Source organism: Bos grunniens, chromosome 29 (genome assembly GCF_055505025.1).
Source record: "Bos grunniens cultivar Pamir isolate PY7600 chromosome 29, Bosgru_T2T1.0, whole genome shotgun sequence".
In the NCBI taxonomy this organism is placed as follows: domain Eukaryota; kingdom Metazoa; phylum Chordata; class Mammalia; order Artiodactyla; family Bovidae; genus Bos; species Bos grunniens.
Window position 1 is genome coordinate 8,144,916 of NC_141193.1, and position 15,864 is coordinate 8,160,779.

Genomic DNA, 15,864 nt, shown 5'->3' on the forward strand with positions numbered 1-15,864 from the left:
AGGGGTCAGGGAAATAAGATCTGGCATACTGCAGCTGGAAATCCTGCGTGCACCCCCTGCAACTAAAGCTCTTGTGTGCAGCAACTAAGACCCGGCACAGGCCAAATAAGTAAATTAACTATTAAGTCTTCCCTGGGGGCTCAGTGGTGAAAGAATCTGTCTGCCAATGCAGGAGACAGGTTTCATCCCTGATCTGGAAAGATCCCACAACTAAGGAGCAACTAAGCGTGTGTGCCCCAACTACTGGGCGAGCACTCGAGCCTGGGAGCCCAGGCTACTGAAGTCCAAGCCCCCGAGAGCCCGCGCTCCACAACAAAAGAAGCCGCCTCAGTGAGAAGCCTGCACACGGCAGGTAGAGGGTAGCTCCTGCTTGCTGCAACTGGAGAAAAGCCTGCACAGCAACGAAGACCAAGCACAGCCTAAATAAGCAAAATTATATATAATATGTATGGATGTGAGAGTTGGACCATAAAGAAAGCTGAGTACCAAAGAATTGATGCTTTTGAACTGCTGTGTTGGAGAAGACTTGAAAGTCCCTCAGACTGACTGCAAGGAGATCAAACCAGTCAATCCTAAAGGAAATCAGTCCTGAATATTCATTGGAAGGATTGATGCTAAAGCTGGAAGCTCCAATACTTTGGCCACCTGATGCGAAGAAACTTGACTCATTGGAAAAGACCCCGATGCTGGGAAAGATTGAAGGCAGGAGGAGAAGGGGAAGACAGAGATGAGATGGTTGGATGGCCTCACTGACTTGATGGACATGAGTAAGCTCCAGGAGTTGGTGATGGAAGCCTGGCGTGCTGCAGTCCATGGGATCGCAAAGAGTCGGACACGACTGAGCGACTGAACTGATACATAAACCTATACACACAACACCAGTGGGGAGTGAAATGGGGGGACTTGGGGAAGCCAGTAGGTCAGTTTCAGTCTTTGAATTTCCATCATGCTGGGCTGGGGGATGTGAAATAAAGAAGGGTCTCCTGGGGTGGCATTACCCTGGAAAAGACTGGAAAGTTCCAGTGGGTGCCATAGACACAACAAAGGCCAAAAGAGCCCAGGAGAAAGGTAGCTGGAGAAACCAACTCAAAGTATCACATTTGTTTCGCACCAGAAACAGGTTGTGTCCCAGTTCAGCCAGTTCCTTGAGAGCAGGGGCAGGGTGATCACCCAGTTGATGAGCAGGGGGAGGGGTGTGGATTGAGTTGACTTGGGGAGCAGAATAAGATAGGAATGTGCTCTGTTGGGAGCAGGTTCTTAGCAGCAGGAAAATTAGGGGTCAGTGCAAAGAAGGTTTGCGTGGCAAAGGATGCGGCCACCGTTGGGGCATGAGGTGACAACACGGGCAACTGGTGCCAAAATGCCTCTGAGTTCTCTTTGGCATTCCACAAGGAAGGCAGGCCAGGCGGCCCGAGATGCTGGCCGAGCTTGGCGCGGGGTTGAACCTCCCCTGAGGCACAGCCCAGGAGGAAAGGCTGAGGATGGGAACTGTTACACACCGAGAGCCACCAGGCATTCTTTTGAAATGCAAGGTGTAGAATACTTTTAAAATGCAAAAGAGAAAGTTTTCTGTTCGTGGGAACTTGGGGTAGCTGTGTTTTGGCATCCTCTTCCTGGTCTTTTTTTCTTTGAAGCACACTCTAGGGAAGACCCGCCCAGATGCTGTCTGGGAGCAGGGGCAGAGCAGGGCTTGGCCTTCGGAAGACTAGGAATTTGGCCTCCACACTAAGCTGGTATTTCCAGGGCTGGATCTGTTGGGGCTCAGAAAGTTCTCAGAAACAGCTGGGCCGTCCTTGAAACAGACTCTGTAGCATCCTGCAGCTGGCCAGCCCTCTGATGTGCTTCCTTGGCCCTCAGACCAGAAGACCCAGGCTCCTCTTCCCCAGGTCCACCACTCTAGGAGGCCCAGCCTCCTTTGAAATAGCACCAGGCCCTGGGCTCCTTTTGCTCAAAGAACAAAGCAGGGGACTTCTCTGGTGGTCCAGTGGCTACAACTCTGCACTCCTAGTGCAGGGGCAGGTGCCACCCCTGGCCAGAGAACTGGATCCCACAGGCCGCAACTAAGACTTAGTGCAGCCAAAAAACAGGAACAAAGCAGAATCTATGACCAACCTGCTGCTGCTAAGTCACTTCAGTCGTGTCCGACTCTGCGACCCCATAGACGACAGCCCACCAGGCTCCTCCGTCCATGGGATTTTCCAGGCAAGAGTACTGGAGTGGGTTGCCATTGCCTTCTCCGTGTGACCAACCTAAACAGCATATTAAAAAGCAGAGACATTACTTTGCCAACAAAGGTTCATCTAGCCAAAGCTATGGTTTTTCCAGTAGTCATGTATGGATGTGAGAGTTGAACTATAAAGAAAGCTGAGCGCCGAAGAATTGTTGCTTTTTAACTGTGGTGTTGGAGAAGATTCTTGAGAGTCCCTTGGACTGCAAGGAGATCAAACCAGTCCATCCTAAAGGAACTTTAGGAACCGCGTGGCCCTAGGCGGGAGAAATGAATGGGAGGAGGCCTTCACTCACCTGCGGCACGGGGAGCCTTGATACCATTGTGTATGTGTGTGTGTGTGTCTGTGTCTGTGTGTCTTGTGCCTGTGTCTGTGTGTGTCCGCGTGTGTGTGTGTGTGTCTGTGTGTGTATGGACTGCTTCAGTTCTACCCCTCTGGGCCACAGGACTACAGTTCCCAGGGGCCCCTACTCCAGGCTGGTGGCCCCTAGCCAAAGCTGGCCTGTAATCTGACCATCCCTCTTGAAAGGTCACTTCAGAGCTCCTTGAGGGACAGCAACAGGGGGAGCTCAGAGTGGCTGGACTTTGGTGGGGGATGGGGTGGGGGCAGTGGCCCTGCCTCAGGCGACCTCTCCCATACCACCTCTCCTGGAACCGAGAGTCCCGGTCCCCCTTTTCTCAGATGCCCAGTGTCCTCTGCTAGCTTCACCTTTTCTGTGCAGGGCACCCTGATGCTCTGCGCTGGTGGCCTTCAGCCACAACATATGTCCTCCCCACCAAAGGGCAGGGCCACCAATAGAAGCTTGACTGGAGAGCATCCCGCCCGTGGTGTGTAGCCTGTTGTGTGAAAGTCAACTGAAGCCAAGCTTCTCTGCTGCAGGCTTGGCCTCCTGACACCTGTCCTCCTCGACAGCCTCCTTGGCTTCTCCAAGGAGCCCTGATTGAGGGCCCACATTCAGACCCCATCCTTCATCCATAACCCGAATTCAGGGCAGCCTCAGCCAAAGTCACAGCCCAGCCGCTCCAGTCAAATTTCCGGCCTCTCAAGGCAGCACTCTGCCTGCAGCATCCTGACTGCGACCCTGCACAAGGCAGGCGCCGGGGCAGAAGACAGCAGACCCTAGTGCCAGTGCGCGAGGCCTGGAGGAAGTGGGTCAGTGCAGGGCTGCGAAGGAGCCAGGCTGGCCCTGGCCCTGCCCTGCCCCTCCTCTCCTCCGCTCACCCCAAAATAGCTCCCTGAGGAGCCGGGCCAAGACCCTCCCATTGAGGGAAGGGGTGGGGCAAGCTGCCCGGAGCCAGGCTTTAAAGCACCAGCCGGCTGGGGATCTCCACTCCTGGGCTGGAGGCACCGCTCAGGCCACCCGTCTGCACAGTCAGTCCAGCCCACCCTCCCGCAGCCATGTCCCGGCCCCTGACAGACCAGGAGAAGAGAAAGCAGATCAGCGTGCGTGGCCTGGCCGGTGTGGAGAATGTGACTGAGCTGAAGAAGAACTTCAACCGGCACCTACACTTCACCCTTGTGAAGGACCGCAATGTGGCCACCCCGCGAGACTACTACTTCGCGCTGGCCTACACGGTGCGAGACCACCTCGTGGGCCGCTGGATCCGCACGCAGCAGCACTACTACGAGAAGGACCCCAAGGTGCTGCTTGGGGCACCCCGGGTGGGCAGTGGGCTGGGGGGCCCTGCCCTGGGGGCTGGGAGATCTGGACCGAATGACGGGCCCTTCCTGGGGTCAGGACTTTCTGCAGCAAAAGAAAGGGTGCCTCCGGGTTCCTGAGGTTGGACGATCCAGGGGTGCCAGGTGCAATGGGTGCTGGGACCACCCAGGGGAGAAACCTGGAGTTGGGGGCAGGTCAGGGGCCTCGAGTCAGGTAGGCTGGTTGCAAAGGCTCAGCGCTCAGTCAGAGAATGGAGAGGCTGCTGGGGGTGGGCAGGAAGACCCCGCGGCCTGGGTTGGATCCTGAGTAGAAGGACATTCTACCGAACGCGTGTGTGGTGTGCTGGTGTGCCGGGTGGGGCGCAGCTGGGGTGGTGAGATCAAGTGTCTGTTGGGGTCACTGGTAAATGTCAGCAACCTGACACTGCTGGGCAGGGGGTGGGGGAGGGGCGGGGAGGGGACCCAGGAAACCAGGAGCCCGAGCACCATCAGCATCCTGGATACCGGAGTCTCTCCGCCCCCCTTCTTGGGACTGAGGCTTGAGGGCCAAGGGGAGCTGGGCACTGTGAGGAAGGGAGATGGCCGACTCTAGCCCTGAGTCATTGTGTGACCTTGAGCCAATGATTTCTCTCTCTGGGCCTGGCCTCCCCTTTTCAGGAGCTCTTGGTGGTGCTTCCCTGTGTCCTGACTTCCTGATGGGCTCTTGGCAGGCATGTGTGTGAAGGAAGGGGTTCCCACCTCTCCTAAGCACCTCAGCCCCCTGAGGTGGCTATGGCCCCATTTTTCAGATGAAGAAACTGAGGCTCAGAGAAGAAAAGTGATTTGTCCAAAGTCAGAAGAAATGCTGAGACCAGTATCTTACCTTCTGGGTCCCAAAGCCTGAGAAGGCAGGAAAACTGGAGGCAGGGCTGGAACCCACTGGAGCCTAGGAGTGGGGCAGCAGGTGTGAGAGGTGCAGGCCCAGCTGGGCCTGGCTGAATGTCAGGGGGCCGCCTTGACCCTCCCTCCCCTCCCCCACCCCCATCTGTTTCTCCGGACAGAGGATCTACTACCTGTCTCTGGAATTCTACATCGGCCGGACGCTGCAGAACACCATGGTGAACCTGGCGTTGGAGAATGCCTGTGACGAGGCCACCTATCAGGTGTGCAGGGGTGGGCATGCCTTCAGGATGGGGGACTGACCTGCTGGCCCTTGGCCCTGATTTCTCTTATACCCTCCCACCTTTAGCTGGGCCTAGACATGGAGGAGCTGGAGGAAATCGAGGAGGATGCAGGGCTGGGCAACGGGGGCCTGGGCCGGCTGGCGGGTAAGTGAGCGGGGTGCCAGGGGACTGGGCAGAAGTGTTCCTTTATGTTGGGTCTCTGATATCCACCTCCCTGCACACCCCTAGCCTGCTTTCTGGACTCAATGGCAACACTGGGCCTGGCTGCCTATGGCTATGGGATCCGCTATGAGTTTGGGATTTTTAACCAGAAGATCTCTGGGGGTTGGCAGGTGAGTGACTTTGGGCCCTGACCTTGTGGTTATGATGAAGATGGCTATTTGTTAATTCATCTGCACATAGATCCAGAAGCAGCCCCAGCAGCCTGGGTGGAGAGCATCTTTGCCCTTTCCCCCAGCCCCTAGCCAGCTGTCAGCTCCTGGGACAGGAGGTCCACAGCTGTAGAATGTCTCAGACTCTTATACACACACAGAGCCCCATCGGATCTTCCACCAGACTAGGGGCCCACCTACCGCAGAGCCGGTCATTCACACCCTCCCTGTACAGGGCATACCAGGGCTGCGGGCTCCTGCTCTGCCCACCATCTGCTGTGGTGTGAGCCTGGCTCTGACTCTGCCTTCCTTTCTCCCCGGACCTGCCTGCGGTTCAGATGGAGGAAGCTGATGACTGGCTTCGCTACGGCAACCCCTGGGAGAAGGCCCGTCCTGAGTTCACGCTGCCGGTGCACTTCTATGGCCGAGTGGAACACACCAGCCAGGGGGCCAAGTGGGTGGACACACAGGTGAGGGGGAAGCCAGGGAGCAGGGGAAGATCTAGTGAGGCGGAGGGGAGGAGGAGTGGAGGTTCTGGAGGAAACAGAGAGAAGCAAAGGAAGAGCCTGGAAGCTACTGGGCCGAGTGCTATTTTATATCGGAGGCCACTGAGCTCAGAGGAGTTAAGTGACTTACTTGAGGTCACACAGCTGGAACCCAGAGAGGCTGGAGACAGGGTTACAGGGGAGCCAGACCACATGAAGAGCTGGGAGGAGGAGAGACACTGCCCTGCTCTACCACTGCTCCTCACTGCCCAAAATAATCACAGAGTCTCGGCTCCCCTGCATATTTGATCTGGGGGCTTGATGGGAAATAAACCAACAGCCCAAAAGGGGGATAGGAGAGAAAACTAAAGCCTGGGAAGGGCAACTGACATGTTCAAGGTCACAGAGCAGGTTGGTGGGAGCCTACCGCTAAACCAGGTGTCCAAACCCCAGCTCCGCCACCAGTCCTTTTGCTGTGGCTGCAGCTCACCAGCCTCCAGATGGCTGCACAGCAACCTCGAGGCTTTCAGAACCCAGAGTTTGTTCCGCTGTCATCCACGCTAAGGTCTGGCAGGGCTCTGGCTGCCCTCCTAGCTGTATGCTCTTGGGCCAGTCCCTTCCCTCTCTGAGCTGCAGCATTTGCTCTGCTCCAGTCAGAGGCTACTTAATGCTGGGGAAGGAGGTGTGGGTGCACCCCTTTCTCCGTGGTAGCTGGCAGTTATTTGCAGCAATTATTGATGTTTGTGGGCTTTGGTGGCTTAGCAGTAAAGACTGCTTGCAATGCAGGAGAATGGGTTCGATCCCTGCATTGGGAAGATCCCCTGGAGGACGGTATGGCAACCCACTCCAGTATTCTTGCCTGGACAGAGCATGGACAGAGGAGCCTGGCAGGATACAGTCCATAGGGTCACAAAAAGTTGGACATAAATGAGCAACTTAGCATTCAGCGTGCATGCACATTGATGTTTGCTAATTGTGGGAGGTGGGGCCAGCATTAGTCACTGCTAATTAGCCCTGTGGTTAACCTTTGGATGGACTTGACCTCTATGACCCCCTCAGCCAGGCCCCATGATCTCCCAGTCCTTCCAGGAGTCCAGAATGTTCTCTAGATTATGCCTAGGCCAGGTGGCCAGCGCATCTCCACCATGGCAGAGTGGCCACCAACAGAGGCCCACCTTGGTCTCAGCTCATCCCTGCCTCCTCCTGGAATCCTCACAACAGCCCAGCAAGGGGGGCCGGTGGGGGTGTGGGGAGGCACCGGGATGTCCTCTTTTTTTGGCCGAGGCCCAGAGAGGTTGGTGGGGTTGCTTGTGGTCCGGAGTTGGCTGGCGGAGTGCAGGGACAAAGCATGGAGCTCCAGCTCTCAGGGCCTCTGAGACGCAGCAGAGGCCCGCCTCTGAACAGCAGGTGGGGTGTCCCGCAGGTGGTGCTGGCCATGCCCTACGACACACCCGTGCCTGGCTACCGCAACAACGTGGTCAACACCATGCGCCTGTGGTCTGCCAAAGCCCCCAACGACTTCAACCTCAAGGACTGTGAGTTCCGCCGGAGTCAGCAGCCCCTCCCGCTGCGGAGCCCCTCGGCCCAAGCCTGACCCCGTTCCCGCTTTTGTTCTTTAGTCAATGTCGGTGGCTACATCCAGGCCGTGCTGGACCGCAACCTGGCTGAGAACATCTCACGGGTCCTGTACCCCAACGACAACGTATGTTACCCCCTGGGCTGGGGACAGGAAGCCAGTGTGCGTGGGAGAGGGCAGGAGGGGGAGTGACACCTGCTGGTGCCCTGCTCACACCCAGGGCATCTTGCTGGCCCCTGAGTGTCCTGTGCTTCCCCCCAGTTCTTTAAGTGTGAGGATGCTTGGATCTGGGGGTGGGGGGTGGCTCTTTGGAGGAGCTCTTCCCTGGAGACACCCACAATACTCCTGGTCCTTGTAGCCCTCCCTCCTGACCCAACTGCATTGCTGCTTCTTGGTGGGAGAAAGACTCTTGGGTCCCTGAGGTGGAGCAGTTCAGGTCTCAGGAATCTCGGGATGGGTGGGAGTCTCTCCTGGCCACGCCCACAGCAGTGTTAGACCACGCCCACCACCTTGACTCCGCCCCATCTCGCACTGTCCCCAGTTCTTTGAGGGGAAGGAGCTGCGGCTGAAGCAGGAGTACTTCGTAGTGGCTGCCACGCTCCAGGACATCATCCGCCGCTTCAAGTCCTCCAAGTTTGGCTGCCTCGACCCCGTGCGCACCAACTTCGATGCCTTCCCAGATAAGGTACCAGGCCCCAGGGAGGGTCGGTCTCTATACCTCCGGTGAGTGGTGCCTTCCCTCGCACCTCCAGCCTGAGCTTGCAACGCCCATTTAATAGATGAAGAAGTGGAGGCTGGGGGTGGGTGTGAGGGGTATCTGCTTGAGGATCCTCAATATAATCCGCTCTCCTCTTCCTCCTGCTCCACAACTACCCCCTTGAGGGCCTCCACCTAGAACCACAAGGGGCCCTGGGCAGGGGGTGCTCTGAAGGGGCAAAAGACAGTGACTGTAGCCTTGGGCCCAGATTGACTCCAACCGTCCTCCACACCCCTCCTCTCTAGGTGGCCATCCAGCTCAATGACACCCACCCCTCCTTGGCCATCCCTGAGCTGATGAGGATTCTGGTGGACCAGGAGCGCCTGGAGTGGGAAAAGGTGGGCTTCGGGGCCCCTCCCCCACTCCTGCCTCACCCTCTCCATCTCAGGGTTCCCTTCCCACTCTGCGGAGGGGATAGATGTGGGTGGATCCCCCACTGAACAGACAGGGGTGTGAGACCCAGAGGCGGGTATCCTAGAACCTGGCCTGGCGGTGGCAGGGCTGGGGCTCTTGGCTGCACAGTGTGTGTGGAGAGCCATCCGGCTTAAGCCCCGGGGGTCCTGCCTCCCCACCCCACCTGTCAGGCATGGGAAGTGACTGTGAAGACTTGTGCCTACACCAACCACACGGTGCTGCCCGAGGCCCTGGAGCGCTGGCCTGTGCACCTCATAGAGACCCTGCTGCCGCGGCACCTCCAGATCATCTATGAAATCAACCAGCGCTTCCTTAACGTGAGTGGAGAAGGCCTGGGGTGGAGGGTGGGGACGTGGAGGGCCTGGGGAAGGCTATGGGCGAAGATCTGGGGGTAGGGGCTGGGAACCTGTGTTCTGGGTCCTCGTCCTAGCTCTGGTCTCTCCCGGCACAGCGGGTGGCAGCCGCGTTCCCAGGGGATGTAGACCGACTGCGGCGCATGTCGCTGGTGGAGGAGGGCGCGGTGAAGCGCATCAATATGGCACACCTGTGCATCGCCGGGTCTCATGCCGTCAATGGCGTGGCTCGCATCCACTCGGAGATCCTCAAGAAGACCATGTGAGACCCGCTCCCCAGACTCCGCCCCTCCCGCTGGGCCCCGCCCACTGCCTGGTACTGGTCACTCAGAGCCGCCCTCTGCTGGCTCCTTCCACAGGTAGCACGGCTCTTACGAGGGTCACAGGCTTGCTATCCAGTCCAGTCCCGTTCTGGGATGTCCCCTCTTACACACAGCACCCCCCTCCCCTTCACCTCCAGGACCCTTTCATCAAGAAATCAGAGTAGGGGCCCCAGGGAGAAGACCCTCATTCCACAGGGGTGATTGATGATCTTCTGACCCTATCCTGTAGCTTCAAGGACTTCTACGAGCTGGAGCCTCATAAGTTCCAGAATAAGACCAATGGGATCACCCCTCGGCGCTGGTTGGTGATGTGTAACCCTGGGCTGGCAGAGATCATTGCTGAGGTGAGAAGTCGTGGATGGCCAGTAGCGGTCAGCACAGTCACTGCAAGGCGCAGCCAGGTGCGGCTGTGTGTGTGGTTCCCTGGAGGGCGCCCAGCTGAGGGCTGAAATCCATTCTGCACTGCGTTCCCCAGCCTTGCATGTGTCTGGAGGAGGGGAACCACCTTTTATGTGAGCTAATGGAGGCCCTGGCTGTGAAGGTCAACCCGAGGAAGTTCACAGCCTGATGGAGGGTTATCAGCAGGTCACATCTTAAGTAAGACCAGAAAGGAGCAGAGATTGCAGGCCCTCGAAGTCACTGCCTGTGAGAGGAAAAGGCCAGGACGAGGGCCTGTGGGGGTCAGATGGGCGTCAGCCATCCGAGCTCAAGGTCAGGAAGGGAGGAGAGAAGTGCGTACGTGCCCTGCCCCCTAGCTGGGAGGCTGCAGGAGAAGGCGCTGTTGGCAGTGGACTCTGCTTGTTTGACCTGGAAAAGGACCCCTTTGTGAAGGAGGACAGGGGAGGGCCAAGGGCCTAACTGAGCGCCATCTCCCTACAGCGCATCGGAGAGGAATACATCGCAGACCTGGATCAGCTGCGCAAACTGCTGTCCTATGTGGATGATGAATCCTTTATCCGGGATGTGGCCAAAGTGAAGCAGGTGAGGAGCAGCACTGCAAACTGGGACAGACACCTGTGCTGGGGCCAGAGTGGAGAGTGCTGGAAGGGCCGGACATCCGTGTCAGGAATGGCCCATGGAGCTCATCTCTGCTGCAACCTCAGGCCATTGGTAGAAGTTGCCTGGAATCAGTCCATGGTGGGAAGGCATCATCTGACCTCACTGAAAGAGTGCTGACGTTGCTTAGCAATGTCTGCCCTGATGCAGGAGTGGATGAAGGTGGCAAAGTGGCCTTCTATCCTCACCTTCCTGGGAAGGAAATGAGAATGTAGGATTTCCTGAGGCTGAGGCCTATTGGTGAGCTCTTCCCCCTCTCCTGCCTTCAGGAAAACAAGTTAAAGTTTTCCGCGTACCTGGAGAAGGAATACAAAGTCCACATCAACCCCAACTCACTCTTCGATATCCAGGTGAAGCGGATTCACGAATATAAACGCCAGCTCCTCAACTGCCTCCATGTCATCACGCTGTACAACCGTGAGTGGCAGGCTTCCCTCTGGCTCCTGTTCCTGCCTCTGTGTACCTCCCAGCATACTGCATACTTCTCCATCAACATCTCCTTTGTACTCAGGGAAACTCTTGGGACATGGAATTATCCCCACTTCACAGATGGGCAAACCAAGGCTCAGAGAGGGGGGACATGACAGATATGAGGTCACCAAGCTAGCCCAAGTCAGGCCTGTTATTGCCCAGCCCAGTCCTGGCTGACTGGATGCCATCAGGTGCTACAGCCCAGAGGGAAAACCTGGCCCATTCACTGGATCCCTCTGTTTCTCCATAGGTATCAAGAAGGAACCCAATAAGTTTTTTGTGCCTCGGACTGTGATGATTGGAGGGAAGGTGAGAGGCTGAGCCCGGATCATGGCTGTGGTCCTTTGATATCCAGGTTGAGGTCAGCTTGGTTGGGTTGCAGGATGGGGGTAGGAGGCCAGGCTGTGGAGCTGACCCCAAAGTGTGCCCCCACAGGCTGCCCCTGGGTACCATATGGCCAAGATGATCATCAAACTCATCACAGCCATTGGGGATGTGGTCAACCACGACCCGGTGGTGGGAGACCGCCTTCGTGTGATCTTCCTGGAGAACTACCGAGTCTCGCTGGCCGAGAAAGGTAGGGTGCCTCCAGTGGGGACCCTAGGGAAGCTCTGATGAGTTCAGTCCCTGGAAGAGATATTAATCTCCTCTTCCTGGGGTACTGGTACTTTAAAGAAGAATCTGGAGAGGACAATACTCAAATCATGAGGATGTTCCTTTAGTGGTGGAATGTCACGCAAGATGGGATGAAATTACAGGGGAGAGGGGCCTCAGTAGTGCCCTTCAAATCACACAGTGGAGCTGGGGGGTGGAAGGAGTCCAGGTTAGATCCCAGATGTTCAAGAATCAACAAGAGGTGGAGAGGGGTCAGTGAGAAGGAGACAGTTGGTGAAGACTGGAGGGCTGGAGGGAGGGGACTCTGAATCTGGCCAGGCCTGGGACCAGACTAACTTCAGAGCCTCTAGCTGACATGCGGGCTCTTCCTGGAGCTGAGTGTGTCCCCTGCTGCCACCCCGCAGTGATCCCGGCTGCTGACCTCTCTGAGCAGATCTCTACTGCGGGCACTGAAGCCTCAGGCACTGGCAACATGAAGTTCATGCTCAACGGGGCTCTGACCATTGGCACCATGGACGGGGCCAACGTGGAGATGGCGGAAGAGGCAGGAGAGGAGAACTTCTTCATCTTTGGCATGCGGGTGGAGGACGTGGAAAGGCTTGACCAGAAAGGGTAAGGGCTGCAGAGTTCTTAGTCCATGGGCAGGAGGCCCCAAGGTGGGACTGCTGGAGGGTAAAGCTGGGAGCAAGAGGCACCACTGGAAAGGCTGGTCCAGGATGCGCAAGGTCATTTTTTTTTTTTTTTGCGAGTTAACACTTTAATGCATTTACATGGTTTTGATTACTCATGTTTTTGGACTCGGTTTACTATGTACTCTTTGATAGTCCATTTTTTTAAATTTATTTGGCTGCCTTGGGTCTTAGTTGCAGCATGTGGGATCTTGGTTGCATCATGTCATGTGGCATCTTTTGTTGTAGTGCACAAACTCTCTAGACTCTCTAGCTGTGTTTCAAGGGCTTGGTTGCTCCGAGGCTTGTGGGATCTTAATTCCCCAACCAGGGATCAAACCCATGTCCCCGCCATTGCAGGGTGGATTCTTAACCTCTGGACCACCAGGGAAGTCCCTGCACAAGGTCTTACTTATGGCCATCAGAAGTCTAGAAAACTTTTGAGGTAGCATAACAAATAAGTTGAATGAAATGAGCAGAGACAGAAGTAACACAGAGCTGAAGGAAAAGGAAGAGAAAATAATATCAACTCAAAGAAATAATATCATTTCTGGAATTGGGAGTAAAATGAAATTCTCAGCTCCCTGGCAGCCATGGCAAAAAGGGAAACATGAGTATGGTAGTTAAGTTATACCTGGGTTTGTGGTCAGAAATGCAGATCTTCGGAGACAATCTTCCTGGCATTACATTTTTAACATTTTATTTTAAAATATGATTCTTTTCTTAGCATAGAAGCAGTCCATGCTCTTTAATTGGAAAAATACAAAGCTACAGAGAAGAAAACTGTCTTTCATAATCTCATCCCCCAGATTTAAAGCCACAGTTCTCTTTTTCTTCACGTATTTATATGTGTGTGTATATATATGTAGTTTTTTAAAATTTTAATTAATTTTTTGGCTGCACTGTGCTTCATGTGGGATCTTAGTTCCCTGACCAGGGGTAGAACCAGTGTCCCCTGCATTGGGAGCATGGAGTCAACCACTGTGTCACCAGGGAAGTCCCTGTGTAGTTTTTAAAAGTTGGAAATAATATATATACAATATTGAATCCTGTTATCTTAACATTGCTGAAGCATTTTCTATGTCATTAAATAGTCTTTCAAATATTTTAAATGTTTGTATAGCATTCCATCCTATGGAAATGCCATACTTATTTAACTAATTCCATATAGTTGGACGTGAAGGTTGATTTTCCTCGTTTGTTAGTATAAATGTCCCTTTGATGACCAATCTTTTACACTGATGTCCACATCTCTAATTATTTCCTAAAGATAATTATTATGCTTGCTATGTGCTAAGTCGCTTCAGTCACATCCGACTCTTTGTGACCTTATAGACTGTAGCCTGCCAGGTTCCTCTCTATGGAATGCTCTAGGCAAGAATACTGGAGTGAGTTGCCATGCCCTTCTCTAGGGGATCTTCCCGACTCAAAGATCAAACCCTTGTCTCCTGTGTCTCCCTCGTTGCACACAGATTCTTAACTGCTGAGTCACTGGGGAAGCCCAAGATAATTATTAGAAGGGGATATTTCTGAGTCAAAAAAGTATGCATTCTTAAAGCCCCTGATACACATTGTCAAATCATTTCCAAGAAAGTTGGTACCAGTTTACACTCAGCTTACAAGAGCAGGCACTAAATATTGAGAGGAATTTCTCCTGTGGGGCTTGACTAGAAAGTTCAGACTTGGTCCTTTGGATAGGAGGGAAATGTGAAATGTTTTGAGTGAAGTACAGCATGTTCAGAACTAGACTCCAAACAGACACCTTTGGCTGCAGGATGGAGGCTTGACTGGAGGGAGGAATGTCCAGTTGGAGGACCAGTGTGGGGCTGGCACCAGATGGCAGGGGGAGTCCCCTACAGCAGGCCAGTGCTGGGGATGGGGGTTAGGGACACTGTTGAGGAGGAGGCCATGGTTTCTGGTTGGAAGAGGGGAAGGAAGGAGATGAAACTGATCTGGAGAGATTTGAACCTGGGTGGCTCGGGAAGTGATTGTGTTACCCCAGGAAGTCGTTGGGTAGGAAGTAGTTCCTACCCTAGGGGAGGAAAGTTGGTGCCAGGACAGTGATGAACATGGCTGGAGAGTTTGAGTTTAAGGATGTTTCTCAGGATGTACCTGTTGGCTCCTCCTGGAGCCTGAAAGTGAGGCCAAGGATGGACTTAGGATGGTGGGGAAGAAAAGCCATTTATGGAGGAAACAGACCTGTTGGGTGACAGTGATGGTGTGTGGGAAGAAGAGTGGAAGGACTTCCGGAGCAAGTGCAGCAGCTGTAGAGAGGATAGTAGCAGGCTGGACCTGAGTTTTCACCCTGGGGCTTGGACCTTTCTGGATATTTGCTGGAGGAGGAGCCAGGAACCCCTTTCCAGGGTGCTGACTATGGCTCTTCCCCCACAGGTACAATGCCCAGGAGTATTATGACCGGATTCCTGAGCTTCGGCACGTCATTGACCAGCTGAGCAGTGGCTTCTTCTCCCCCAAACAGCCTGACCTATTCAAGGACATTGTCAACATGCTCATGCACCATGACCGGTGAGCTGGCGGGCCAGGGACCCGCGTACGTGGGGTTGCAGGGCTGAATAGGGCTCAGGAGCAGTGGAGAGGCTGGACATGGCTTCACGGCAGTTGCGGCCACATTCCTTTGGAAGCAGCATCACTGTCTAGGTCCTCAGGAATCCAATAGGACAGGATGGGCTTGGCCCTCAACCCCAGGAGACTTTCCCACTTCTCCATTCCCCTCCAGGTTTAAAGTCTTTGCGGATTATGAAGAGTACGTTAAATGCCAGGAAAGAGTCAGTGCCTTGTACAAGGTGAGGGGTCCTGGGCCAGGGGTTGGCAGGGCTTTGGCGGCCCTGGTTAGAATGAGGTGGAAGGTGGGGATCCCACTCGCAGAGCAAACCCAGAGCTTCCTTGTGGCCTCTAGAACCCGAGAGAGTGGACGCGGATGGTGATCCGGAACATAGCTACATCTGGCAAGTTCTCCAGTGACCGCACCATTGCCCAGTACGCCAGGGAGATCTGGGGCGTGGAGCCGACCCGCCAGCGCATGCCGGCCCCGGATGAGAAGATCTGAGCCTCTAGACCAGACCCAAACCTGCCCCTGAGTCTGTCTGCAGTCCCTTGGGCCAGCTCCAGCTCCTCGTCCAGAGGGTGGGGTACTGGAGTTAGATCTCTAACCCTCTCCTTGGAACCCCCATTTCCCATCATCCTCGAGCTCCCAGTGTTCAGCGTGACGAAGGACACTGCTCCCACACTGTCCTCGGGCTCCCCAGGCCCTCCCGTCTATGGATTTGACCAACCGCACCCACTCCCCAATAAATTGATTCTCCTGGGGAGCCTCCTTACTCCCCTCTCTGCTGGGAAATATTTTTAGCTCTGGGCGGCACAGCAGCTGCGCAATCACAGTGCCTTCGCCCCAGCCGCGGCAGGTGCATCCCCTCAAAAGGGGGGCGGCTTGTGGGGGTGGGGCCCGGGACTCTCCTGCCCGCTTCCAGGCGTCACCCTGCGCGCCTCTCCTCCCAGTGCTGTGTCCATACTAGGTCAGCGGCCCGCAAGGCTGGCCGGGGGCGTGGCGTCCGTCCGGGTGGGGCCCACCCGGGACGGGAGCAGGGCCTTAAGCTGAGGCCTCCGGCACCGCTGAAGGAAGATCCACGCTGTCGGGGGCAGGGCTCAAGAGGGGGAGGAGTCCCCGGGTGGTTGGCGCCTTCTTGACTCCGCCCTTAGCCCCGCCC

The 15,864-nt window shown here is 55.4% G+C and overlaps 1 protein-coding gene across 1 annotated transcript; it reads left to right on the forward strand.

The window, feature by feature from the left end:
• Positions 1-3,557: 3,557 nt before the first annotated feature.
• Positions 3,558-15,477, forward strand: PYGM (glycogen phosphorylase, muscle associated). Its single transcript, XM_086384974.1, has 20 exons — positions 3,558-3,869; positions 4,928-5,029; positions 5,116-5,194; positions 5,279-5,382; positions 5,760-5,891; positions 7,330-7,441; positions 7,526-7,608; positions 8,024-8,167; positions 8,485-8,577; positions 8,824-8,970; positions 9,105-9,268; positions 9,559-9,673; positions 10,209-10,310; positions 10,655-10,802; positions 11,107-11,165; positions 11,292-11,433; positions 11,876-12,083; positions 14,531-14,665; positions 14,877-14,943; positions 15,057-15,477. The coding sequence occupies exons 1-20, from the start codon at positions 3,627-3,629 to the stop codon at positions 15,204-15,206; spliced, it is 2,529 nt and encodes an 842-aa protein (XP_086241100.1). The 5' UTR covers positions 3,558-3,626; the 3' UTR covers positions 15,207-15,477.
• The last annotated feature ends 387 nt before the right edge of the window (positions 15,478-15,864 follow it).